Source organism: Natator depressus, chromosome 10, assembly GCF_965152275.1.
Source record: "Natator depressus isolate rNatDep1 chromosome 10, rNatDep2.hap1, whole genome shotgun sequence".
Taxonomy (NCBI): domain Eukaryota; kingdom Metazoa; phylum Chordata; order Testudines; family Cheloniidae; genus Natator; species Natator depressus.
The window spans coordinates 67,799,233-67,826,485 of record NC_134243.1 but is presented as its reverse complement, the minus strand read 5'-3'; the positions used below and the strand labels follow the sequence as shown (position 1 = coordinate 67,826,485).

The 27,253-nt window shown below is 42.3% G+C and overlaps 1 protein-coding gene across 1 annotated transcript in view; it reads left to right on the top strand.

Moving 5' to 3' along the window:
- Positions 1–9,744: 9,744 nt before the first annotated feature.
- Positions 9,745–27,253, top strand: part of ABHD17C (abhydrolase domain containing 17C, depalmitoylase) — a 50,074-nt gene continuing 32,565 nt past the window's right edge. Inside the window, exon 1 of the mRNA XM_074966446.1 lies at positions 9,745–10,724. Coding sequence (XP_074822547.1) covers positions 10,165–10,724 — 560 coding nt within the window. The 5' untranslated portion in view covers positions 9,745–10,164. The remainder of the gene's footprint in view (positions 10,725–27,253) is intronic.

Genomic DNA, 27,253 nt, shown 5'->3' with positions numbered 1-27,253 from the left:
ATTCACAGCAAGTCTGAGGATAGCTGGGTTTTGATTAAGCTCTTGCAAACCTCAGAGAAAGCTCTTTTAAGCTCCTGAACAGTGTACTTTATCTTGGACTTCTACCCTTGAAAGAAAACAGTTATACAAATTTTCTAAATAGTTTTTCTAGTATTTTTTCCTATTTAACTCATTCAGATAAAGTGTGCTACGCACTTCTTTCCAAGTAGATGCTTGACCTTAGTGTTACATGTATTTACATTGCATCTGAAGATAAATCTCTGTGATTTTGTAAGAGTCCATGAAGGAGAAGCAGGAGATGCAGATGCCCTCTCCTGCCACAATCCACCTATAGCAGGGATTCTCAAACTGGGAGTCGGGACCCCTCAGGGGGTCACAAGGTTATTACATGGGGGGTCGTGAGCTGTCAGCCTCTCATCCCAAACCCCGCTTTGTCTCCAGCATTTATAATGGTGTTAAATATATTAAAAAGTGTTTTTAATTTATAAGGGGGGGGGTCGCACTCCGAGGCTTGCTATGTGAAAGGGGTCACCAGTACAAAAATTTGAGAACCACTGACCTACAGTATATACTCTAAGGACAACCACTAAAATTTCTAAAGAGTGGCTATGTTTTAAAACCACATAAAGTCAAACTCATCCCTAGGGTGATTGCATTGAAACTCATCTAGCATTACATCATGGGTGAATTTGGCTCAGAGAAATGGTGGCATCCCCCAAACTAACTAAGCATCTCTCTCTAGTGGTTGCTCAGCAACATTTCTTTTGCATTATAGGGTGATCTTGCCTCTCCAGACACATTTAAATTGCATCTCTGCATTCTATTCCCACTGACTCAGTGCATGAATATAGTACTGGTCCTGTGTTTTCTGTCACTCCACTGCATCCCGGCTTTAGGTTTTTGCTCTGGCAAAATAACTTGCAGAACACTACACAGTGGGAATATTGGCATTTTTAGGCAACTGACTCAGGAGTGGTACCGAGTTGCTTGTAAGCCTGAGCCAGGAGCTCAGATGTTATGGTGATGGGAAGCACTTTAAAAGAGAACAGATTACTTCACTCATTCTTGGATGGCAGTGGAAGCTGCACAGAAGGGGATCTATTTTTAATGTCTGCCATTATTGTTTATTTTAATATGCTTTTTTTCTTTCATAATGCTTTCTTTCTTTTTCATAAGAAATCAGCAGATTCAAGAGAATCACACACCAAGGCAAACCCCCACGAGGTCTGTCTCTCTTCACATGATTCTATCAGTGCAGTGCATTTCTGTCTGGTCTAACTTACATCCCTCTTTTTATCAGATGGGCTTGAACCGTGAAGTTTGGGTCCAGATCTGAATTGGACACAAATGTTCATGAAGGTCCAGAGTTGGGATTATAGCTCAGACCCTTCAAGATAACTTTGCCCCATAAAGTTCTGATCCAGATTGCGCCTTTCACAGATTTTAGGCGTTCGCATCCAGCATTCTGGATGTGTCCATTTCTATTTTATAGCAGAGCTTTTAAAACTATCCAGTTCATGTCTTTCACTTTCCTTCTTCAGGGAAGATATTGACTTCCTACATTTCATTCAGATCTAGTCTATGTGGCCTACATTTCCAGAAGTGACTACATTTCAGGTGCCTCAATTTTGGGTGCCCAATTTGATACGCTTTAAAGGAAATGGATTATTAGAAAGTGCTGAGCACCCACACTGGAAAAATCAGACCCTTTTAATGGTTAACACATTTTAGTTCTGTCTTTGTAATGTGTCCAGAACCATGGAATCTAGCAACTAAAGTTGTGTTATACACATTGGTTTAACTTAGTTTGAGGTTAGAAGAGTGTTTTCTTTGGTTTCAGTTTGCATGGGTTCATGCAGCCTGAGTTTTGTTTTGGGGATTAGTTGAATCCTCAAACTCTTAAAATGAAGCTCATTGGATACCTGTGCTTCCCATTTGTGTAATACAATTACAGTCTTTTCACCATGAATTGGCCAAAGTTCACGCATAAGGTTCTCAAACTTCAGAAAGCACCTAATCCGCATTTCAAGTTCGTAATAATTGAAATCAGCTGTTACCAATCAAAAAAGAGATCTTGGAGTCACTGTGGATAGTTCTCTGAAAACATCTGCTCAATGCTCAGCAGCAGTCAAAAAATCTAACAGAATGTTAGGAGCCATTAGGATACTATAAATAAGACAATAAGTATCACAATGTCAATAGTTAAATCCATGGTAGACCCACACCTTGAATACTGCATGCAGTTCTGGCTTCCCCATCTCAAAAGAGAGAAATTAGAATTGGAAAAGGTACAGAAAAGGGCAACAAAATGATTAGAGTTATGGAACAGCTTCCATATGAGGAGAGATTAACAAGACTGGGACTTTTCGTCTTGGAAAAGAGATGACTAAGGGGGATATGACAGAGGTCTATAAAGTCATGAATGGCATAGAGAAAGTGAATAAGGAAGTGTTATTTATTCCTTCACATAACACAAGAACCAAGGGTCACACAATGAAATAAATAGGCAGCAAGTTTAAAACAAACAAAAGGAAGTACTCCTTCACACAATGCACAGTCAATCAGTGGAACTTGTTGCCAGGGGATATTGTGAAGGCTAAAACTATAACTGGGTTCAAAAAAGAGTTAGATAAATTGATAAAGTATAGTTCCATCAATGGGTATTAGCTAAGATGATCAGGGATGCAACCCCATGCTCTGGGTATCCTTAGCCTTTGACAGCCAGAAGCTGGGAGTGGATAACAGAGGCTGGATCACTCAATGATTGCCCTGTTATGTTCATTCCCTTTAGGGCACCCGGCATTGGCCCCTATCGGAAGACAAGATGCTGGCTTAGATGGATCATGCATAGTCTGACCTAGTCTGGCTGTTCTTATGTATGTGACACAGTTTTGGGTGTTTGATGTGAACTGTTTGCCCAGCTCTAACAATTACATTCTTTTGCTGGGACAAACCAGGTGTGATTATTGTGTACGATAAATATTCTACACATTACTGCTGCCAGGCATCTTCTCTGACCTCATGTTCACTGTTTCTTTGCCTGATCTTTCTTATATCTGATGTTACGAGAAAGAGGAACGGGAATGGCAAGTATTCTGCCTTTGTAGCTGGCAGGACAGGACCAGAGGAACACAAAAGAAATAATAAATATCTAGATAAGAATGATGTGTTCTATTTGTTACTAAGGGAAGTAATGTAACTGTCCTGTTGACAGCTGTTTGGGGGGCTCACCTCCACTCTTCCTGTGGCCTTTTACTGCCACCTTCACCAGTAAATAAATCTGACAGAAGTTCCGCAGACACAAATTTTCCAGTGGGCTACATCCCATCTCTAGGGGATTTAAACAGCTACCCAGTTATTAAACCCCAGCACATATCACTGCTGCAGGTCAATTATTAAAGTTCAGCAACGAAGCTGTGCTCTTTGTTCAGTGAATCTTAGTGTCGTGCTAGTTACAATGCGCAGCAGTGGGAACATCTTTATTTACAGATCATTACAAAGACAAGCTCTGCAGTAACAAGCAGAAATATTTGTTTTTCTTGAGTGTTTTCACAGTATTTGGTCAAGTAAAAATTATGCAGACGCCTGCTGGGTGGAATATGAAAGAGAAAAGAAACAAACCCGGGCAAAGGAAATGCTGAGGGAAAAAGAGAGAGAAAGCACAAGAGGCAAACTGCTGAGCTAATAGTACTAAGAGGAATACACAGAGGAAAGATCCAGTAAAGCAGCTCTTCAAATAACAATTTCAGCTTTTGAGAATTGTAAATGTTAGCAGGGCACCCCCTGCCCATCACCCTTCTGCCCCTGACACCAAGGTGGAAGTGCAGGAACTGGTGTAGCCCACCCGCTGTATGCTTTCTGGGGACTCCCTTGCACGAGGGAATCTCCAGCATGGGAGATGCAGATAGTTTCTGCTCCCTTTGCACTGCCTGAGCTCTGGTGTCATGAAGCAACTTTAGCACCAGCACAACCCCAGACGGGGAATCCCAGTAGAGTCAGTGTAGGGGTTTTTACAAGAGAGCTCTATATCTGTGTATCTGGAAATAGTTAATGGATAAGCTGCCGGTAGACGGTGCTCATGAATATGTAGTGTCGTTTCTGGATTTTGTGGGACCAATAAAACTTTTTCTTGGGCCTGCAAATGGTTTTCTCTGTGCAGCTCTTTATGTTGGCTCTTAACAGAGGGTGTATCATAGGCATAGCTTGGGGTGAGGGAGCATGGCCACAGCACCATTGTACTCTGGCAATCCCAAACTGCTAGACTGGTCCTTTGGGGCCTGTTGCAGCCTTTTTCAACTTAGAGGAGCTTTGAGATGGCTCTAAGTTGTGCTGGAGGCCAAACCAAGCCGCAGTTGGCCTAGGATTAGGTAGGGGTGTGTGTGTGAGCCTCAATTATGCAGGGTGCTGCACAACCCTCTCAGCATTGACTGCTATTCTGGGAAGATTAGGGTCATAGCCACATTTTGGCCGGGTGAACAGGTGCACAAAGGTGTGGATTAGGGTGTCCCTTAGTCTTCACACAACCATTGTACATGCATGCAAGAGAAGCTACATGTCTCTTTTAGAAACTCAGGAATATTGGTTATTTGCCAAGTGAGTGATCAGTTTAAGTCCCAATCATTTTATTCCATTGAATGTTATATTAACTTTATCCTGTGCATACAGCTTGATGTAATATCAGCAGTACAGTTTTCAGAGTAACAGCCGTGTTAGTCTGTATTCGCAAAAAGAAAAGGAGTACTTGTGGCACCTTAGAGACTAACCAATTTATTTGAGCATAAGCTTTCGGGAGCTACAGCTCACTTCATCGGATGCATACTGTGGAAAGTGTAGAAGATCTTTTATACACACAAAGCATGAAAAAATACCTCCCCCCACACAAACCCACTCTCCTGCTGGTAATAGCTTATCTAAAGTGACCACTCTCCTTACAATGTGTATGATAATCAAGGTGGGCCATTTCCAGCACAAATCCAGGGTTTAACAAGAACGTCTTGTTATACCAATAAATTAAAAACCAGCAGGATCTTATTAAAGGGAAAAAGGCAAAATACCACATTTATTGTGAATACAGAAAGAATCATAGTAAGCAGTTAGTTATAGCTATAACATTCCATTCAATCTCATATTTCTTCACACATTCATTCATATACACACACACACACACACACACAGGTTCTGCAAGGTTGTTATCATAGTTACCAGCCTTAGAGTTGCTCATGCCAAGCCACTGGCCAGGTGGCCTGGACATGAGGAGGGAGCAGGGCCTTGTCAGATGCTCATCTGATGCTCCTGGAAGTTGGTTTGCAGAATCAGACCCCAAAGTTCTCACTTTTTTAGAGTCTATTTTTATAGGAATTTCTTCCTATGCCAGTCTATGGGAATTGCTTCATCATGCTGTTGCTGAATCAATCAGCAGATAGCACATTCCTGACGGCTCCGTGCTGCTAGATGTTATCTTGTTCTTTGGTTCTCCCATTCTTGAGGCTGTTGGGTGGATTCCAGTCTGCCCTCCGGGGTCCTCTGGTTATTTCCACTTGACGCCTTCTTCAGCCGATGGACACTGGATTCTTAGGCTGGCACCTCCCTGATCATTCAGTTCTTATCCACACCAAGCATCCATCCACATCCATCCTCTATCTCTATTTTAATCACAGTTGTTAATACAACAAAAGGGCGGGGAGTCTCTGGGTGCTGTGTCTGTTGTTAGAGTATTGCTTTGAGTCTCTCTCTGTGAATTGCTTTGAGAACAGACTCTGTCTTAGAATGTACTAACGCAATTAGCAGCTTGCAAGTTTCACATACAGAGGGAGAGAAACAGTACCAAAAACCAAGAGACCTCTTAATTAGTAATACCCTGGAATTTAAACTATGGGGAATCAAACTCATTTGTGATTTTAATACAGAACTTCTTTAATATGATCCAACAGTCTGGGGAGGGGGGGAGGGGGTGTTAGGAAAAAACAAGGGGAAATAGGTTACCTTGCATAATGACTTAGCCACTCCCAGTCTCTATTCAAGCCTAAGTTAATTGTATCCAATTTGCAAATGAATTCCAATTCAACAGTTTCTCGCTGGGGTCTGGATTTGAAGTTTTTTTGTTGAAGAATTGCAACTTTCATGTCTGTAATCACGTGACCAGAGAGATTGAAGTGTTCTCCGACTGGTTTATGAATGTTATAATTCTTGACATCTGATTTGTGTCCATTTATTCTTTTACATAGAGACTGTCCAGTTTGACCAATGTACATGGCAGATGGGCATTGCTGGCACATGATGGCATATATCACATTGGTGGATGTGCAGGTGAACGAGCCTCTGATAGTGTGGCTGATGTTGTTAGGCCCTGTGATGGTGTTCCCTGAATAGATATGTGGGCACAGTTGGCAACGGGCTTTGTTGCAAGGATAGGTTCCTGGGTTAGTGGTTCTGTTGTGTGGTATGTGGTTGCTGGTGAGTATTTGCTTCAGGTTGGGGGGCTGTCTGTAAGCAAGGACTGGCCTGTCTCCCAAGATTTGTGAGAGCGTTGGGTCATCCTTCAGGATAGGTTGTAGATCCTTAATAATGCGTTGGAGGGGTTTTAGTTGGGGGCTGAAGGTGACGGCTAGTGGCGTTCTGTTATTTTCTTTGTTAGGCCTGTCCTGTAGCAGGTGACTTCTGGGAACTCTTCTGGCTCTATCAATCTGTTTCTTCACTTCCGCAGGTGGGTATTGTAGTTGTAAGAATGCTTGATAGAGACCTTGTAGGTGTTTGTCTCTATCTGAGGGGTTGGAGCAAATGCGGTTGTATCGCAGAGCTTGGCTGTAGACGATGGATCGTGCAGTGTGGTCAGGGTCAAAGCTGGAGGCATGTAGGTAGGAATAGCGGTCAGTAGGTTTCTGGTATAGGGTGGTGTTTATGTGACCATCGTTTATTAGCACTATAGTGTCCAGGAAGTGGATCTCTTGTGTGGACTGGACCAGGCTGAGGTTAGTACCTCAGTATTACTGTTTGCCTTCAGAACTGCTTTCTGCTCCTTATTCTCTACCCTTCCCTTTTCAAGGTGATTTCCTTTTTTAGCTCCTTTTTACTAGTTCCTTCACTCGCCCAGCCCTATGCAATTGTTGTTTTTCTCTCGGAGACACCCACAGTGTAGGAACTACTTTTTTTGTACAAGAGATAGAGTGGGATTATCCTAAATGGTAGAGAATTTACAACAAGAACAATGAAGAACTACTAATTAATTACATGTACACAGACAAGTTCAGTGGAGGAGCAAATTACATGACACTTCCCATTTAGAAGAGGACACTTGACTTTCACTTTTATAAATATGACCTAAGGAAGGACTCAGGGTGGAGCGTGGGAAATGTTAGAGAAGGTTGGTGAGGTAATATCTTTTACTGGACCAACAGAATTTGGTCCAATAAAAGACATTACTTCACTCACTTTGTCTCTCTAATTTCCTGGAATCAACATGGCTACAACAACACTGCATATGGGAAATGTTGTCTCTTTAATTTTCTTCTGTTTGCAGTAGTAATCTATTTATGATGTAAGTTCTCAGCCTTTGCTGCCTAGTTCCTTGCATGTCATAGCCCCTTTTAGATGTTTTAGTGATATGACGTGGTCCAAGAAATTTTACACTGACTTATCCCATGTAGCATGCCTACAGCTTAGTTGGAATCCAAACTTCCAACTTTTACCCTAGTTTCGGTGTCACTCTAGATGTGACACAAAAAGGCATTGCTAGACAGATTTCACCTTATTCAGAACTCAGCAGCCAGGTTACTTATCAGGGTCTGATGAGCCCACCATACCATCTCTGCACAAGAATATCTGCATTGTTTTTTTATAGGGCTTTGTATTATGAGATGCTGCTTATAGACTTCAAGGAACTGCACAGGATAGGTGCATTTAGTTATTCTGAATTTGCTAAACCCATACAGTACCAGCTATATACATTCTTCAGAGCAGGAGTTGCTTTTTATACTATCATTTAATAGCTGTCCTGAGTCTGGAGCCTGGGCTCCTGTGATGAAGCTGGAGCCTGGACTCACATGCTGCTTGAATCTCTCATTGTCTGCAAGATTACACTGAAGATTATTTGGTATTTATTTGTTTCAGAGTAGCAGCTGTGTTAGTCTGTATCCGCAAAAAGAAAAGGAGGACTTGTGGCACCTTAGAGACTAACAAATAAAGCTTATGCTCAAATAAATCTGTTAGTCTCTAAGGTGCCACAAGTACTCCTTTTTTTTTGGTATTTATCGTTTGTGGTTCTTTCATTCTAAAGGCAAGACACCTTTGTTTACATGTTTTAATTACATTTCTTAATGGAAATAAAACAAAACACCCCCCCCCCAACACTGCAGACTTCCCAATAGTCCCAGATTTCGCAAGACTGTCCTCCTTCGACCCACAAACCCCCATCCAGGTTGAAGCAGAACATTTCCGGTATTCAGGGTGGCCCAGAGGTTTGGCCCATCCACCTCTCCATAGATCGGTGTCTGCAGCCCAGTTAGCCACTTGAAGGGTTCAGACGTGTATGCCATTGACTTCTGCCAGAGGACTCGTGTACTTAAAAGTTGAGCATGTGTGTAGTATTTGTGGGGAGCTTTTAGAGATGATTTAAGGGCCTGTGACCTACAGTATTTTCTTTTCAGTGTCTCAGCCTTAATTGCACGTATGCAGGGGAGCTGGAACAATTTTTATAGTGGGGGTGCTGAAAGCTACCGAACCCAATTGTATACTGAGCATATGCTGGAAACCACTTCAAGCCAGTTCCAGCACCTATGCATGTATTTATTACTGGGCTTGTGGGCCCTGGTGAGAGAGTCCAGAGGCCGCAGCTTCACTTAGGGGGATGGGGCAAACTCTACAAGCAGGAGACCAGGCAAGAGCCCTGAGCAGGGGCAGCAGGATCTGGGCGAAGCAAGTCAGCCCTCTCCATGAAGAATCCCAGCGAGGGGAGGGGAGCCGCCGCCCGGACTGGGGCAGAGCTGCTGCCCGAAGCACCCATTCTCCAGCCGGGGTGGGGGGCACACGCCAGCCTTACCGCGCATGCGCAGAACGGATGGGCCGGGGGCGCGAGAGAAATGGGGGGGGGCCTCGCACGTGACGGAGGCTCTCGTGGGGTTCTCTTAAAGGGCCAGGAGGCGGGTCCGACGCTCCCCACGCGGAGGGTCCGGGTTCTCCCTAGCGCTGCGGCGGCTGCTCCCCCGAGTCTGTGCCCTCGCGCTGGGTTAGGGGGCAGCAGCGAGCCGCGCGGCGGGGCCTGTGGGCGGCCGGGGCCGGGCGCCGTGCCCCGCTGGTGTGCGCCGCTCCGCAGGTACCGGGGCGGGCCGGGCGGCCCCTGCCTAACCCGGAAGCGGTGAGGGGAGCCGGGACATGGCCGCTGCCTGCTACTGTCTCCGCGCCGCAGCCGGCGTGGCCCTGCCCGGGGGGAGCCGAGGCTGAGCCCGCTCCGCGGCCGGGCGCCGCCTCCCAGCGCGGGCGGGGGGGGCCCCCTTCAGCGAGGGTCTGCCTGGGGCGGATCCGCTCGGGGCTGGGGGGGCGACCGGTTGCAGTTGGTCGGTGTTTGGGGGTGGGGCTCCACTGAGGGGCTGCAGGATTGGGCCAGGCGCTGGGTGCAGAGCTGGGCGGGTGCACTGGGCTTGGGGTGATTGTGAGGAGTTGCGTTTGGTGTCTGTAGTATTATTATTATTGTTTTTGCGGGGGGGGGATCTTGCATTTAGTGGTGTCTGGGGGAGTTGCATGGGGGGGGCAGATCTTATTTCAGGGGGATTAGTTTTTAATCTTTGGTTTTGGGGCACTGAGTCAGATGTAGATTTGGGGGGCTTGCTTATTTATTTATTTATTTTTTAGCTGCTCCAGAGTAACCTGGGCTGTGTGAAAATGACTAAGTGATTTCAGCCCATTTGATGGGGTTGGATTTATTGTAGGATTAGTAGTAGATTTTGAAGGAGAGTTTCTTGCACTTGAGAGATATTTTGTATTCCTTTCCCCACACACTAGGTGGATTTCTTAGATTTGGAGGGCTGGATTGGTTTTGGTGGCTTACAGTTTTGGGGGGACAGTTGCATTTTGGGGGTATTGCTCTCATAAGGCTGAGAGTGGGTTGCTGTGGGTGGACTCTGAATTTCCCTCCCCCCCCCAGTGTGGGTAAATTTTTATCCAGCGTCGCTGATGCCAGAACAAGGCCCCAGAATGAACGGTTTCTCTCTGGGCGAGCTGTGCTGGCTGTTCTGCTGCCCACCTTGCCCTAGCCGCATTGCTGCCAAGTTGGCTTTCTTGCCCCCGGAGCCCACGTATACCGTGCTGCAGTCTGAGCAGCAGCAGCAGCAGGAGGCTGGGGCTGCAGCAACAGGGTCTGGGACTGCAACAGGGTCTGGGACCCCAACAGGAATGGGCAGCTGCAGTCTGCATTTGAGTGAGCGAGCGGACTGGCAGTATTCACAGCGGGAGTTGGATGCCGTAGAGGTTTTCTTTTCTCGCACATCTCGGGATAACAGGCTGGGGTGCATGTTTGTGCGCTGTGCCCCTGCCAGCCGGTATACGCTGCTCTTCTCGCATGGCAATGCTGTGGATCTGGGCCAGATGTGCAGCTTCTACATTGGCCTTGGCTCTCGCATCAACTGCAACGTCTTCTCCTACGACTACTCTGGCTACGGGGTGAGCTCAGGCAAACCCTCTGAGAAAAACCTGTATGCAGACATAGACGCAGCCTGGCAGGCCCTCAGGACAAGGTAAATTGGTGTTGGGGACAAGGTACCAGGGCATGGCTCTTGGCCTGCTAAGGAATATGGGTATTTCTGCATACAGCTCTCACCCTGTTAAACTCAACATCTGTATACTTAACCTGCTAAGGGGTGGGAGGAAGAAGTCTGTATACACTTCTTAATCTGCTAAGAGGTGTCTGGTTGTTTTTGATGGCCTCTTCAGGGGTACTAGCAACAGTTACATGAGGAACTGCATGGCTTGGATTGGTAATGAGATTTTGCTTATTGGGTCTTCTCTATATGTGAGATTCAGTCATCAGTAGCCAACAACCAATGTCGCCACACCACTGCCTATGTCCATTGATAAAGGAACCTGTGATGTGCACTGGTTGAGCTTATCCCACCTTGACACCAGGTTGAGCTTAGTGGCTGCAAATCACAACTTTGTCTATGATTGGGGTTTGCACTGGTGCACTTACAACATTTGTTGGCCAGCAGTGGCTGAATTGAGGCTAATCCCACATATAGACAAAGTTTGGGTAACAAGTTTGAATGTAGATCAGGTTAGTGATGACCAAAAAAACAGTAACCATCTGATGGGAATTCGAGGTTGGGAGCCCCATGTTCCATGCAAACTCTGTAACACAGGCCTTCCTCTTTAGCAGTAGGGCAGGAGAGAAGAGGAGAGGACAACTCGTAGCAAAATTCCCTGCCTGGCATCCTGAGGTCTTACAGCCTGTCAGAGCAACCTGGCCAGTGTGAAATGAGTAGGTGGTTTCAGCCTATTTCCTGGGGGCAGGTGTCCACCTCACAAACTATTACCAGAATTGCTACTGATTGGATCTCCCTGTTTGCAGATGGAGCATCCAGGGATTAAATAGTCATAGAGTCCAAACTATCCTCTTGCCTCTGGCAGTGACCTGTCTTGGTCAAGTTTTAAGCATGCTGTTGGGTGGGAAAGTAGGTGTAGGAAAGCATACTCTTTTGCTGTATGTACTGTAGCTGTTGTTTGGTAGGTTAACTGAGTTGAGTTCTCTTGGGCAACTCTTGAGAATACTGAAACTGCTTGAAAAATTGAGTTAGTTAATTTGTAAAGAACTACTAGGGCATGTGATGTTGCCTAGTGTAATGAAAGAAAGGATCAAATGTGTTGTAATACTTAGGCACATGGTGGATAAGATCTAAGGGAGGAGAAGTGCTATATAAGAGCCAAGTGTTAAGGTGACTGTGGTTTGTTTTCCCCTCTCTAGCCCCACCTTTAATATTGTCTAAATCAGACTTGAAAAATTGCCATGAAAACTTACCAATCTAAGGACACATTCTCTTTGTCCATTCTTTTAGATCGTAAGACTAAATATTTTACTTGCCACTTAAAAATGATTTGGTTCAAGTGACTAGAATTTTACAAGACTGATCTAAACCTGTTTTGTGGCTTTATTTTACCCACAGGTAAAAGTGCTGCTTACTTACTTTATTTCCTAAGGCAGACAAGGTGATACTTGTTCAGTGAAGGAGGATGCTCCTTGGTGTGTGTGTGTATGTTTCAATTCTTAACATTACATTAACAGATTCAGACTTTATAATTGTCACGGCTCTCAGGAGTCAAAATAAATGTTATAATCAATGAATTTGGTGCCTTATTGACAAGTTGATTCTGGCCATGGAGATTTACATGATTCTGACAGAGATATGTGTGCTTAAATGTGTGTGCATGTGTGTACATTGAGCACTGCTGGTGAGGAGGAAGTTTTCTATAGTAAATGTATGTACAGTATTGATGCCAGCTAAGGGATCAGTTGCTACAGAATGTAAGCTTTTATCTTTTTAAAAAATCTCTGGCTTCCTAGTTGTAAAGAAAATCTTTTAAATATGAACCAGCACAAAAGTGTCTTCCTGAGCCTGCAGACATTTCCTCATATATTTTCTAAGCAGCATATCAAAATTAACAAGATTCTGGTCAGTTTCACAGCCACTATTCAGAATTTCAGGCAGCATTACAACTGAGACACACTATCTGTAAGAGCTTTCATTATAAAAATGCAAGCCTGACCCGTAATATGTTAAAATACATGTGTTATACTTGTGCACTATACCATTACAGTAATAGTTAAGGCTCATTTGGACCTGGTTTTGTGTCAGTAAAACTGCTCCAATGGAGTCTGTGATTTCCACCTCAAATTCACAATACTTAGACATATTGTAATGAAGTGCAATGCTAACTTAAGTCATGTCCTGAAATATATGAAAAGTGCCTCATGCTAACGAGGCCCCGGGAAGCATTTAGGTGTCCCTATAGGTTCTTCTGAGTTCACCAAAGACACCCTTAGAATCTTCAGCTTGAAATGTTACAGATCTGGACGAGTCATTTGTTGTCTATGACTGCCAGTGTTGGTGGCATCCAAGAAAGAAGTATTCAGGATGTCTCTAATTAGCCTGAAAGGGTAGATGTGAAACCCAAAGATGATTTTGATGCTAAAACCAAACATTTTTGCTTAATCACTCAGGCCCCTGCTTGGCTGCAAGAGGGGAATGTTCAGAACATTTCTGAATTTTACTCCATCTTAGTTGCACAGTTCCCCTGTAAAGAACTACTAATTTTAGTAAAGTTAATACTGATTTTTATCAATATATATTTAATATTACCATCAGTAGTCAGGCAAGACTGGCATTAATTCTTAATTGGAGTGTGGGGGAACGCTTCTCTTTACCCCTATGTATTTGTACCATGTTCATTGAGCTGTTGAACGTGTATACAATGAATTTATGTTAACAAATTGTTTTTTAATATTTTGTCTGTAATAGGCAATGGATGGAAAATAAACCATATAAAAAGTAGTTTTAATATGTGTTCACTAGCCGCTATTTGTAAATATACAGGAGTTCCTATAGTGAGTGTTGCAACTGTGCCCATTGGGGTTCCCAACTATATAATAATTTGAATAATACTGGGCCTGATCTTGGAACACAAACCTGTCAATTCTGAAAGTGATAACTGGGAATTCTTAAGTAATCAATATAATTAATCTATAGATCAGGCTACGTAAGCACCTCAGCTTTTATTAATTCTTTACTCCATATGTGAACTAGAACAGTGTCTCTCAAACTGGGTTCCGTGACTTCTCGGGGTCTGCAGGCCCCGCTGATCAACTCCTCCCCCTCCCTCCCAGTGCCTCCCTACCTGCCCTGGTTCTGCGCCGCTCTCGGAAGCGGCTGCCACGTCCTGCAGCTCCTAGGCGCATGGGTGGCCAGGGAGGCTCCAGGCGCTGCCCAAGTGCCGGCTCTGCAGCTCCCATTCTGCAGCCCAATCCCCTGACCCAGCCCAGAGTCCCCTTCCACACCCAAACGCTCTCCCGGAGCTTGCACCCCCCTCAACCTCCAGCCCTGAGCCCGCTCCTGCACCCCAAACCCCTCATCCCCAGCTGCACCCCAGAGAACACACCCCCAGCTGGAGCCCTCAGCCCCCCTGTGCCCCAACCCCCTGCCCCAGCCCAGAGCCCCTTTCTGCGCCCCAAACCCCTCATCCCCAGCCCAGAGCCTGCACCCCCTGCTGGGGCCCTCACCCCCCCCATACCCTAATCCCCTGCCCCAGCCCTGAGTCTCCTCCCGCACCCCAACTCCCTTCCAGAGCCTGCACACCCTGAGCTCCCTCCTGTATCCCAAACCCCTCATCCTTGGCCCCACCCCAGAGCCCATATCCCCATCTGGAGCCCCCACCCCAAGCCCCTTCCCCAGCCCCGAGAAAGTGAGTGAGGGAGAGCGAGCAACAGAGGGAGGGGGGGATGGAGTGAGTGGGAGGAGGGGTCTTGGAGAATGGTCAGGGCAGGGGCGGGGCCTTGGTGAAGGGGCAGGGCAGGGGTCCCCAACATTTTTAATCAAAAATGGGGGGAGCCTCAGGTTGGTAAAGTTTGAGAACCGCTGAACTAGAAGATATATTAATCTGTCATTTTTTAAAATATGAAGTGGTCTATCTCTGAGTTGGAGGTAAGCAAAATATGGTGGATAAAAATTAGAAAGTGGATTTTTTTGTTTAAATTAAATACAGGTTTTTAAAAATAAACCTATTTAAAATTAAATTAGAAATTACAACAACCTATGTTCATCCTAATCTTATTATAATCTATTAAAATAATTTATATTAAAATAATCATATTAAGCTGTACATGTTTGCTGAAGTTTTAAAGAAAGTCAAAGCACTGAACTTTTGGAAGTCAGTGGCTAAGCACCTCTAACCATTGTTACAATTAAAGATCTGAAAGGATTTCTATTACAAACTCATTTTAAGGGATTAATTTATTTTTAAACATCTGCAGAGGCTGAAGCATGGGTTTTGCTGTTTGTAAATTTATAAATGGAGAAAAATTGATCAGTATTTCCAATTATTTTGCTTCAGGGTGGACTGGTTTAAATGAAAGCAATTTAAATCACTGATTTTTAATCATGATTTTAATAATCAGTTTTAATCTTGTTTTGTATTTGTACTTTTTAGGTATTTTCCTAAAGAGAGGCTGATTCTCCCTTGTCGGTAACCATTAAAACATGTTGATTTGCAACTAAGTATAGGCTTTACACTAAACTTGGTGCTTTTTTGCTAATAAGAATACACTATCTTGATGCACATTTATTTAATCAACTATATAGCTTAACTGAAATTTGTATAGATTCTTAATTTTTACGTTTTTTATTATGTTAAAAAATGGTGAACGATGCAATTCTTACTAGATGACTGATTTTTTTTTTCACTTGTGATTTGTGTCAAGTTTGTGTTGGAAATTTGAATTCAACAAACAGTGCACAAAAATGGCATTTTAAGATTGTTTATTGAATAAAACTACTTCATATGTGCTGGATACATAAAAAAAGTTTATCAAAAAGTACTGTACATGAAAACATATTTTGCATTTTAAATTAACTGATTTATTAAACAAAGTATTATCCATACTAAGTGAATTGAACAGATTGTTTTCTGGTCTCTGTTGTCCTATTAGAACTAATGGATCCTCTCTCACCTAGTTTTTATTTATAGATTGGAGAAGAAAAACAAGTCTTCCTGCTTTTTCTACTCCCAACTGGTTTGTTAACTTTGAATAAACCAGTGATTGATCTGAACTAATTGAATAAGCTGAAATGAAGAAAATATTCTCTCTGCATCTGTAGAAAAGACTACTTCTGTCCAAAGCTAGTTCAGCACTTTAACAAACAGTTGTTTGCTAGAGCCCTTATAATTACTGTGTGCTCATAAACTGGGGAGTTCAGGCTGAGATCAATCTGCTTCTAGTTAATTAACACACACCCCATCAAGCGCCTAATCATTTTCTATTGGTAATTCTTGGATTTATAGGTCTAGGTGACTTTCTGTGAGTTAGATTCTTTGTTTCAGTTTGGTCCGTCTATTTTGCTTTAATTTGTTCTACAAATAGAACTGGGCTTAATAGAAAGTATTTGAGATCCTGTGTCTTTTATGTCAAGATCTAATTGGGGTTAATGCTCTTTGCGGTGATATGATTAACTTTTATCCTAATATTTGATTGACTGAGACAGTGGCTGATTTGTAGGATTCGTATAGCTCAACCCCCCCCCCCCCCCGAACTACTTGTGCAAGATTAAAAACATTTCAACAATCCTATATTAAGGTGAATTCTGTTAGCCTTATGAATAGGATACACATTTCCAATCATCCAGTTTGCGTATTCTGTTTAAACTCTTGAGCATGACCACAAACATTTTTCCCATCATTATTCTTTGATATTTTTCCTACTTTCCAACTTCTATGTTGCCTATACTCGAGTCAATTGCAGATTGTGTGATGCTTGGAAGACTCTGGTAATGGGTATAGTATTCTCTTACTGTCATCATGATATTTAATTAAATGTCTTTGTTAAATCTGAGTTAAATTCTACATACAGTTTCACTCAATAGAAAATAAATTAGATAAAATCGTAAACTGATCTCCTGGGCTGTGTGCAGTTATTGATTGGAGTTGATGGGAGTGAGTGATGGATAAATCAGAGCCCCTCCCCCCCTTCATATTTTTTAGCTTACACTGGTGTGCTGATGTGCTTCAGACATGTAGGAGTGATAAAATCAATGTATGCATTCCCTAAACTCTCCAGGAAAGATTTGTGAAGTGATTTTAAAAAATCCTGCATGAATGAAAGAAGGCATCACTTCACTAACTCTTTGACTCTGAAATACAGTATCAAAGTGCAACTCCTCAGTCTGCTATCTGGATGCTGTGAAATGGATGAAGAATTTGTAGCTGGTTATGTCTGAATCCTTGAAAGACTTGAATATGAAAAGATCTACGGAGTAATTTATTTAGGTATGACCTCTCAACGCATAACAGAGCATCAGAACAGTTCAACTTTGATTTATACTTCATAGTCAGTAGAGATCTGCTAGTTGTCTCCATTGATTCACCACCACTGAAGTAGTCAGACTTCGATATTACACAATAGGATCCAAGCGTTTCTGGTGGGAGATTATTTTCCATTGATTTAGGATTCATGATGAATCAATCCAGGAACTATTTTTCCCCAAACCATGGGGATTTTAAAGATGTCTCTTCTATTCTGAATTGTCACTTTATGCAAGCTACATTAAGGGGAGGGGAAGGAATAGAAGTATCTATTTTGTTGGTGTTTTCTTCCCACACCCCATTCCCACCCAGTACAATTTTCTTTGCCAAACTTGGCCAAAAAAAAAAAAAAAAATTACAGCTAGTTTTCATTAAAGTCAGAGCGCATAACTGCTTGAATTCTTGCAGGGAGGGTAACTAGTCACCCGAGGACGTCCTAGCACTTTTCTAAATCAGAGTGGTGACTGTCTGAGTAGAAAGGTATAGCCCATGTTAATTAGTATATTTTTTCAGAGATGAAAATAGTAGTTACTATTTTTATCAAGATATTTAAACTGCCACTTTAATTTTCTTTGACATAATCTTGCTTGCGCAGCCCTCTAGCACAAAATCTTGTTCCAAAGAATTCAGATCAAATCACTCAGTTGAGTTGAATATTTGAACAACTGACTTGAGGTTTGTTTAATTAGCATAGTCTCTAAAAGAAAGGACTTCAAGAGCATCAGCCTTGTACTTTCATCTTTTTCAGGAACCAGTTAGTTGAGCAATTTATATTATGTACATTTGAGGTGAAGGGAGTTAAGATTCTTGAAACTCCTCAAACCTTCTCCCAAATGTATCTCTCTTCGGAATAATTTATGTCCGGAGTAAACTCCCGCCCGAGATACACACACATGCTCAAACAGTATGATCCAGGTGTGACCTACTAACTGGTATAATTTATCAGCACGTTTCCATTAATTTTTTTGTGTAATAGTTCTAGCTACAGATCACATTGTACCTGTTTGTATCCTAGACTTAATTAGATGTGCATAATGTAAGAAAAATGGACCAGTTAATAATGTTAAGTAGCTATTGCTGATTTTGTTCTCTACCAATGTAAATCTATTCAGTATAATAAAAGAATGCGTTTACTGTACAGTACTTCCTCATTTTTGCTGTTTCACCTGATAGGCAATTTTAGTTCTAGTTCCGTTTAAGCTGCAGATATTGTGGTTTTTCAAAATAGCATAGGAAGAGAGAGACTCAGAAAAAGATTCCATATTAGTATGATGTTCCTTCATTCCTTAATATGGTTTGCAAAAGTTCAAAAACTATTTTTTGCTGGCTCTTTTGGCATCTACCTGCTCTGCATACACTTCCTTGGAATCTGACTTCATAAACTGGAGTCTTCATAAATTTGTTTGGATTTGGAATTTTTCCCAAGCATTCTCAGCGTGACTCTTTGGATTTTACTGGGTGGTATTTCCTATTTTTGGCCCTTTTAAGGAGATTATGGTGTGAGGGCTGCAAGTGGTTATGTAATGTACACTCTTTATTTTTGGAGAAATGGTGGGGTTTTTTCCCCCAAAAATTTTGAAAGTATGCCCATATATCCTGGTGAACAGTGCAATTAGAATCACATGGAACGCAAATTTGATCAAAAATATGATTGCAAAATAGGGTAATGTTACTTTGTGCAGGAATGTATTATACAGCTAACTGCACAACGAACATATGTTAATGCAAATGATTACCATGCCACAGGCAAATAGATAGCTGCCTCTGGTATTCTGGTAAACATTTTTAATAACTTTGTGCATCAGATTTTGGTGTCATGTTATGTAGATTGCTTTTTGTCTTTAGTAAAATTGTAACATTTAGCAAAAATTGTCACTGATGTCAGGACTGTAAGACCAAAGCAGACTTGGAAGCTAAATTTCCATATATTTCATTGCCAAGAATAGTTTTAAATTAGCTTTGTTTTTAGCTACTCTTGGTGATATGGACAACAAAATAAAATTTGACTTTTGTTTTTTAGTTGTCTTGGGTGTAAACAGTCTTAAAATTCAGCTGTCCAAACTTGGACATATCAGTTTTTTGTTTACCTTCTCATCATAAAAGGTTCTGGGGTATAGTTCTGACTTAATTACAGCACTGGATATAAAGAACTCTACAGTGGAGGCTGGGTGAATGCTCTTCTCAAGTTGGCATGGTAAAAATAGCAGTGTGGTTATTGTGGCATGGGTGATGGCATGAGCTAGCTGCCCAAGTACAAACCCAGTGGTCAGGTGGGTTTATACTAGAGCGGTTAGCCAGTGCTGCTGCTCATGGCACAATGTCCATACTGCTATTTTTAGCATACTAGGTCGAGCAGAGCAAGTGTGTGTCTGTCTACTCAGGATGGGTGCTCACTTCCAGGTGCAGTGTAGACATACCCTAAGCGGTCATGAAGTGTGCCCACATCCGTGTTTAGGAACTCAAGGTATTCTTCTGCCTTCAGTGCCATGTAGTAGATTAAATACCATGAGATATTTGAGAAAGGGAAAGGCTAAAACCATTCTTTCTCCTTTTCGGTGGTACGTGATCTCTCTGGATACTTTTCTACCTGCCCATTACCTGCCTTAAAGATGCTCGCTTGCAAGATCTGATGTGTGCATACTACTGGAAGCATTTAGATCAGTGTGAAGTAGGCACAATTGGGTGTTTTTGTTGTTGTGTTTTTTTTTTTAAATATAAAAGTGCACCCCTCAGCACTCCAAGTTACCATGGTGTGTCTTTAAGTGCTAGGCTAAGTTTACAGTAGCTCGTTACTTTGTGCACTCAAGTAAAACACAATTAGTAATGTTATCTGGGACTTCAGGGAACCAAGGGTATACATGTCATGAATAAATTATATGGGGGGAAAATGTTACAACTACAACAGAAATATGGGTCAACTGTCAGCAAACTTTGTGGGCAAACTTTGACACTGTTTGAGTAAATGGACTATAAAAGACTGAGTAGACTAAAGGAAACAAGTTTATTTTTTCCCCTAGTTAAGTCTATTTCAATTCTAAGATTCTTCCTTGCTTAAGTATACAGTAGTTTAAAGGAGATGTTGATGGCACCTGCCTTGTGGAGTCCAGCTTGCTTTCATTTCTTTTGTTTTAAATTCTGTTTTAGATTGCCACTGGAAAGCCGGGACGTGAGGTTATGGTAATTTTCACCTTAAACCCTTTTGCAAGTTTGTTTTAAGAGGATCAGCAGAAAATTAGTCTGTAAAGTTTGAGTTACACCCAGCAAAGAATGTACCTATCTCAGAACTGTGCAAACACTAATAAATGGGTGGTTAAAGAACATTGTTTTTCTCAAGCCAGTGATCCATTTAATGAGTAACCAGCACTTCCTCCACAGGTAAAGATGAATCGTTTCAAGGCAGTGTTTGGGAGAAGTTGAGAGAGCTCATGAACGAAGTGATTCTTGTGCCAGTTTAAATTAACATACCAATGCCCATACTCGGCATTGTTTGGCCTCTGAGTCACAAAAAAACTGCCTTTTTTTTTCTTTCTGGATGTTGAGTAACTCTTGCGATAAAAGAAAAGGAGTACTAGTGGCACCTTAGAGGCTAACCAATTTATTTGAGCATAAGCTTTCGTGAGCTACAGCTGAAAGCTTATGCTCAAATAAATTGGTTAGTCTCTAAGGTGCCACTAGTACTCCTTTTCTTTTTGCAAATACAGACTAACACGGCTGCTACTCTGAAACCTAACTCTTGCGAATGTCCTTAACTGCCATTGAGTCCAGAGATGTTGAAGGCACTCATCAATTTGCAAGATTAGGCCCCATATGTTTGACAGAATCTCTTTAGCGTGGCATGTACAGTTCTCACAATTGAGTACAGTGTGTATCTGTGGCCACTTTACATTAACTTCTTGAATATATTGACTGCTGATTTTATCTTTAGGATGTTCTGAATAAGAAAGGATGGAAGATCTAGACTTATAATATATATGTGTGTTTTATGCATTTTGGAAAAATATCATGCTACTCCATGGGAAAAAATTTTTCCCCAAATTTGTCAATCAGTTAAAATCAAACTGCTGAATCCCTGGAGCAGCTTACAGGTATCTACTACTTATCTGATACATAGCTGAACTAAAGCTCTTCATTAGGCATTACGTGGGGAATTGTACTTAAGATAGTACAACTATCTGTCTCATGGCAACTTCAACATCCTGCTGTATGATGCAAAATATTGAGTGACTACTGTAAAAAGCTCATTAGTTGAGTGCTGTCAGTGTACAGTCCTTTGCCTATGGAGCTTGCACAGGTTGCAGAACACTAGCATGATGCACAAGATGATCAGGTCCAGTGTCTGGAAAATCTCCAATGCTAGAATTGTGGAATTTACATATTAATTAAAAGGAGGGATTTGAATGGAGAGGATGGTTGGAGGGATAGGAAGGGAGCGGTAGAAAGAAACAAGAAGAATTTGGGAGGAGTTCAGGCAGAGGGAGGAGGGAATCAATGGAGATGGAGACCAGGTGGACAAGTGCAGGGCCTTGACGTGAGGATGAGAACTTGAACTTGATGTGAGAGCGGAGGAGAGAGTAGCAAGTTTAGCATTCCAGTTGTGATTAATTGTTGTGCTGAATGGGAACTGTTTGTGAATAAGCAATTTTCAGGAGCAGATGGTGGTTCTTTCATCTTCTGTGTTGACTGTTGCTCTTTGCTTTTTAGATTAATGACCAGAGACTTTGAGGCAAATTAACAATTGTAAGTGATACAATGTGGCATCAGTTTTCTTAAGTACGTGCCTCTTCTGAAAATTGCTTGTAAAAAAGGGGTATGGGGCAGGGTCTGTATGTCCTTGGATCAATTACAGCCATATCAGATTTGTTCAGTTAGCAAGAGAAATGTTTCCCCTGACTGTCAGTCTGTCCCTCTCAACCCGGCATCTGATAGTCAAACCGGGGTTTTGTTGTTCTTACATGCAAAGAACCCAACTTGATTTTCAGCTTCCAGGTTGTTTGCAGGGCTAGCAGTTGAAGTGCAGGATTTCTGTCAAGTTTGCTGAGTTTACAGATGTAATTTGAGGGACAAGAAAGTTGCTTTTCAATATAGAATTGCCCAGTGGGAGGAGCGGAACACAATGCAAGTTTTAGGTGCTGGGAAGAAGCGTAAAGCTTGTATTACCCTGTTCCTACGGCTGCTGTTGGCCAAGCAGGTCCCTTGGGCATTAAGTTAAGCTGCCCTAGTTTTGGCTGGCCGCAAACAATCCCAGAAAGGTGCACATGAACAGATGAGTTTGTGTAGCGCAGTGGTGTCCTGGTGATGTCCCTCTTTCACATCCAGTGCTTAATTTGTAATGAAAGGTGCTGGGGCTCAAGCAATTTTTCCCTTTCATAATTGATGCGGCAAACCCAGAGGTACCAGGGCTATGAACTGCCAAGTCTAGAAGTGCTGGGGCTCAGCCCTGGCAAGCCTTGGCACAAATAAGCACTGTTCCGAGCTATGTAGGCAGTAGTATATGGTGGCGGGAAGGGGCGGGGGGTGGGAGAAGAGTGGCATAAGAGATTCTAAATTGGCTTTATAGCACCAGAAGGTCTTCCCTTTGCACTGGAGTGAGCCTCCTAGGGCTGAATATGGCTCCTAGGGCTGAATATGTGGGCCTTAAGACCAGATCATGCAAAGGCAGAAAGTAGTTGTACTAAAATGGCAAAATCTGGCCCAATAACTTTATTCCTTGCAGTACCGTAGCAATTAGCTGAGATGAGCATTTGAATGTGGGAGAATCCTTGCAGTTCATGAAGTGTTTTTGTAACAGTTCAACAAAATAATTATTTGCAAATTAGGAAACTCCCACATGGGTTTGAGTCCAGATGAGTTCATTAATTAAGAATACCTCAGACTGCAGAGGGAAGAATTTAAAGTATCCTTAATCTCAATGCATTTTCTCTTGTAAATTCTTACTGTTCAAAAAGAAAAGGAAGACTTTTGGCACCTTAGAGGCTAACCAATTTATTTGAGCATAAGCTTTCGTGAGCTACAGGCATCCGATGAAGTGAGCTGTAGCTCATGAAAGCTTATGCTCAAATAAATTGGTTAGTCTCTAAGGTGCCACAAGTCCTCCTTTTCTTTTTGCGGATACAGAGTGCTACTGTGAAATCTTACTGTTCAGTTTGTTATAAGCTTGGTTTTTTCACTTTCCTCTGTGAAATCCATTGGATTTTCTTCAGACACCTTGGTTTATTTGTGAGGGGGCTTCTGTTTCCAGGAAGACTTTGGGCCAGCAGAATGTTTGAGCTTTACTTGTTGAAATTCTGCATTAGAAACTTTGACCCCCTTGTATGAAAAGCATGGTAAATTGAGGCTCATTTATCAGCTGTTTGCTGTGACATGCTGCATGCATCTGTGTCAGGCAAGCTTCCCTTTGCAAGGCATGCATAGTCACCTAGGAACTCTCCAGTGATGACATTTTTTTAACAGAAAACTACTTCAGATATTAACATGTTATGACTGCTAAATCAAATTCACTGTTACATGGTAGATCCATTTTATTTGTATTTGCAACAAAATAAAAAATAATTTGGATTGCTGTGTAATGGGACACTCAACTTGAATCTTTTGAAACTAACTTCCAAAATCTTTTTTTTTTTCTGACAGAGCACCCTTTAAATGGCATGTTCTGAGGTTTTTTTTAAAAATTCCTTTTTAATTTTAAATAGGATTGGTTGAAGGGGTTTTGCTCACATCATAAGACTTTCCTCCACCTTCCCTTTCTCTCTGCACACAACTGCCTGCTTCTGGATCAGGTTCTGTTTAGCTATTGGTGGTAAACACCTTCTTGAAGAACCTGGGGGAGGGAAGGAGTCCGCCAGCAACAAACAGTGAAACTATGTACAAAACCCTGTCCAGTGCACAGCCTGGAAATAGACACTTTGAAAATTCTCAAAAAGAAAAGGAGGACTTGTGGCACCTTAGAGACTAACAAATTTATTTGAGCTTAAGCTTTCGTGAGCTACAGCTCACTTCATCAGATGCATTCAGTGGAAAATACAGTGGGGAGATTTATATACATAGAGAACATGAAATAATGGGTGTTACCATACACACTGTAACAAGAGAATGATCACTTAAGGTGAGCTATTACCAGCAGGGGGGCGGGGGAAACCTTTTGTAGTGATAATCAAGGTGGGCCATTTTTAGCAGTTGACAAGAATGTCCGAGGAACAGTGGGGGGTGGAGGGGGTGAATAAACATGGGGAAATAGTTTTGCTTTGTGTAATGACCCATCCACTAACTACGGAGTTATAGTAATCTCAGGTTTCAGAGTAACAGCCGTGTTAGTCTGTATTCGCAAAAAGAAAAGGAGTACTTGTGGCACCTTAGAGACTAACCAATAACCAAGTGGTTAGTCTCTAAGGTGCCACAAGTACTCCTTTTTCTTTTTATAGTATCTCAGGAGTTACTTATAGAAAGAATGGGTACAAAAGTTTCAGAAGGAAATAAAACCTTCTTTCTCTCAAGTGGAATGTGTCTCTCTTGGAGTACTAGATTGTGCAATCCATTGCAGATAATGTAATATGAAGGGCAAAAAAAGCTTGAGATGAATGGCTGCTTTCTAAATTCTTCCTCTTGTTTCTCAAGCGTGACTTTAGAGGGCTTATTTGGAAAATTCTGCTTCGGCATACTCTTCATTCACTATGGCTATGTCTTCACTGCCAAAAGTGTGGCTTTACATTGAGATAGCTAACTTGATGTAAAATCCTTGAGACTAGGGAGAGATAGCTTTTAGCTCAGTATAACTAATAGGGGTAAACCCCAGGTAGGTGGGGATTCTGGGTTGAACTCAACTAGCTACACCATGGTAAAATCTATCTGTTCCTTGTCTGAACAACTATTTTACATCAAGTTAGTTGTCGTGATGTAAAAACTCACTTATTTTTTGTACTGAAGTCAGAGCCTTAATGTTGCTAAACTTGTAGCAGAACTCTACTGTTGTAGCAATCTAGGTATGAGTGTTCTATTTCAAGTTTAACTTCATGAATAGCTCTCTAAGTTGTTACATGGAGAGGTCCCTTTGTTTCAACACCAGTTCTGCTATTTTTATGTACACTAGTTATGTGCATATGACCTTTGCCTCAGACTGGTTAATAATTACACTGTGACTCTTCATACGTTGCAGGAAACTACTGACACTAGAATCACCCTTTGAGATGTCAGTAAGGTAGTTAAAATAGCAAGTTTTGGCTTGTCTGGAATTTGGCCAGTATACTGTAAGGTTTACATTTACAGTAAACCTGTAGCCACTTGTTACAGTTTCTAATATGGTAACCCTCTGACCCCTTCCCTGAGCTCCCTCTGGACAATTATTTGAAAAATGTTCATTTGAAAAGCCCCTGACCTGCAAAACCAATAATATAGGAGTTTTACAGCCTCTTCTTAAGATCTCTACTAAAATGTAGTACAAATGCAGAGGATCCTAACTTTGAGGGAATACAGAATCAAATACAATTGCTTCCTCTTAAATAAAATTCCATCAGAATTCTTTCTTGGCTTGAAAGCCAAATGAGGTGGCTTAAAAGAAAAATGTGGCCTTCTTTTGAATGTCACTTATCTGAAGTTTTATGGTCAATGTTAGGATTTTCACAAGCACTCAGTATTGGCCGAGCTTCTGCTCCCATTGAAGAGGGTGGGCATTTTACCATTGACTTCAGTGAGTTCAGAGTTACGCCACCACTGAGCACTTTTGAAAATGGTAAAGGAGAGACCACCTTTAGGAGCTGAGACTGTTGTTCAGTCTCTGTGGTCCTTTACTTCTGTGCAGAAAATGCCAACAAGGACACCAAGGACACTTGTGCCAAATACAAATTTAATTGGGCACCTTTCCACCAGAGCAGACCTGAGACCTCAAATCCGTTTCACATAGGCCACTGAGTGCACACTACTGACCTAGATTGGAACTGTCCAGCTCTCTGTCCCACTTAATCTTTCCTCTCCTCCCAGAAAACTCTTCTTAAATATGCTTCAATTTAACAACTTTCACAATGAATAGAGGACTTTTGGGTATGCATCTGGGATGCTTTTCCTCTGGATCCAGTTCTAAATCAGTCATGGGTCAGCAGCTGCAGGGACTAAACCCAGGATGTTCTGTCTCTCTGATGGGACAGTCACAATAATTCTCACTAATGGGTTTTATTCTGAAAACAGTGCTAATTCAGGGAAAGGAATCTGTTAAGTTAAATTTAGCTCTTTTCCTTTCCCTACTGGAATTAACCAGCTATTCTCCCCTCTTCTTTCTGAGTTCTGAGGTAAAGCATAGGCACACTGTATACATCTCTGCCACTCATGGTGTTGTCTGTACAAGGAGATGCTGTTGCAACACTTCCATTGTGCCTTTCACCCTGAAGGCGCCCATTGTGCTAAGGGAGGAAAGAAACAGTTCTTCACCCATCACTGAAATTCAGCCACCTCTGGGGTTAAATGTGTGCACAGCAACAGCTTGGCTCTAGAAGTGAGTCCATTATTTAATGGAAACCACAGAGAATATGCATAGGCAGAGTGTATTTCCCCAAGCTGGAATGTGGCTATTTTGTGGACATTAGTGCATATACTCTTTCAAAAAGTGACATGGTATATTTCACTTTTAAAAAATTATCAAGATTTCAATTTTAGTTCTTATTCAAGAGTTGGTAACTTCTAACAGCCCAAGGCTGCTTAATGACCTGCTGGTGTAAATGAGTGGTACTTGAATAGAACTGCTAATGCTAGCTTCTTGTAACATCCCGTTGTTGCACAGAGATGCCCCACCCAAGTACTAGGCCTGTTTAGATTGTTAGAATCACAGCCTGCTGGGATCCTAGAAATGGGTGGGCGGAGCCCACCCACTGCTAAAGGACCTTCCCCAGCCTAAGGGGAGGATCCACAAGGTCTGGGATCTCAATTAATTACGGGGGATAACTAAAGATATTACAGGGACAGGAGTGAGGTGACAGGGCTAAACAAAAGTAACCTGACGAGGACACCAAGCAGAGATCCCCGGAAGGCATCAAGGGAGCCAGCGGACGCCGCGCAGAGGAACTCTGCCCGGATGCATGAGACCAGGGAGGAGTGGAAATAGGCCCCAAAGTTGCAGAGCACCCCTTTGTCTAACATCCTCCTTCTGGTGTTGTAGATGGCTACTTTGGCTAGGGCCAGGAGGAGGTTGGCGAGGAGGTCTCACGATTTAGTGGGGCCA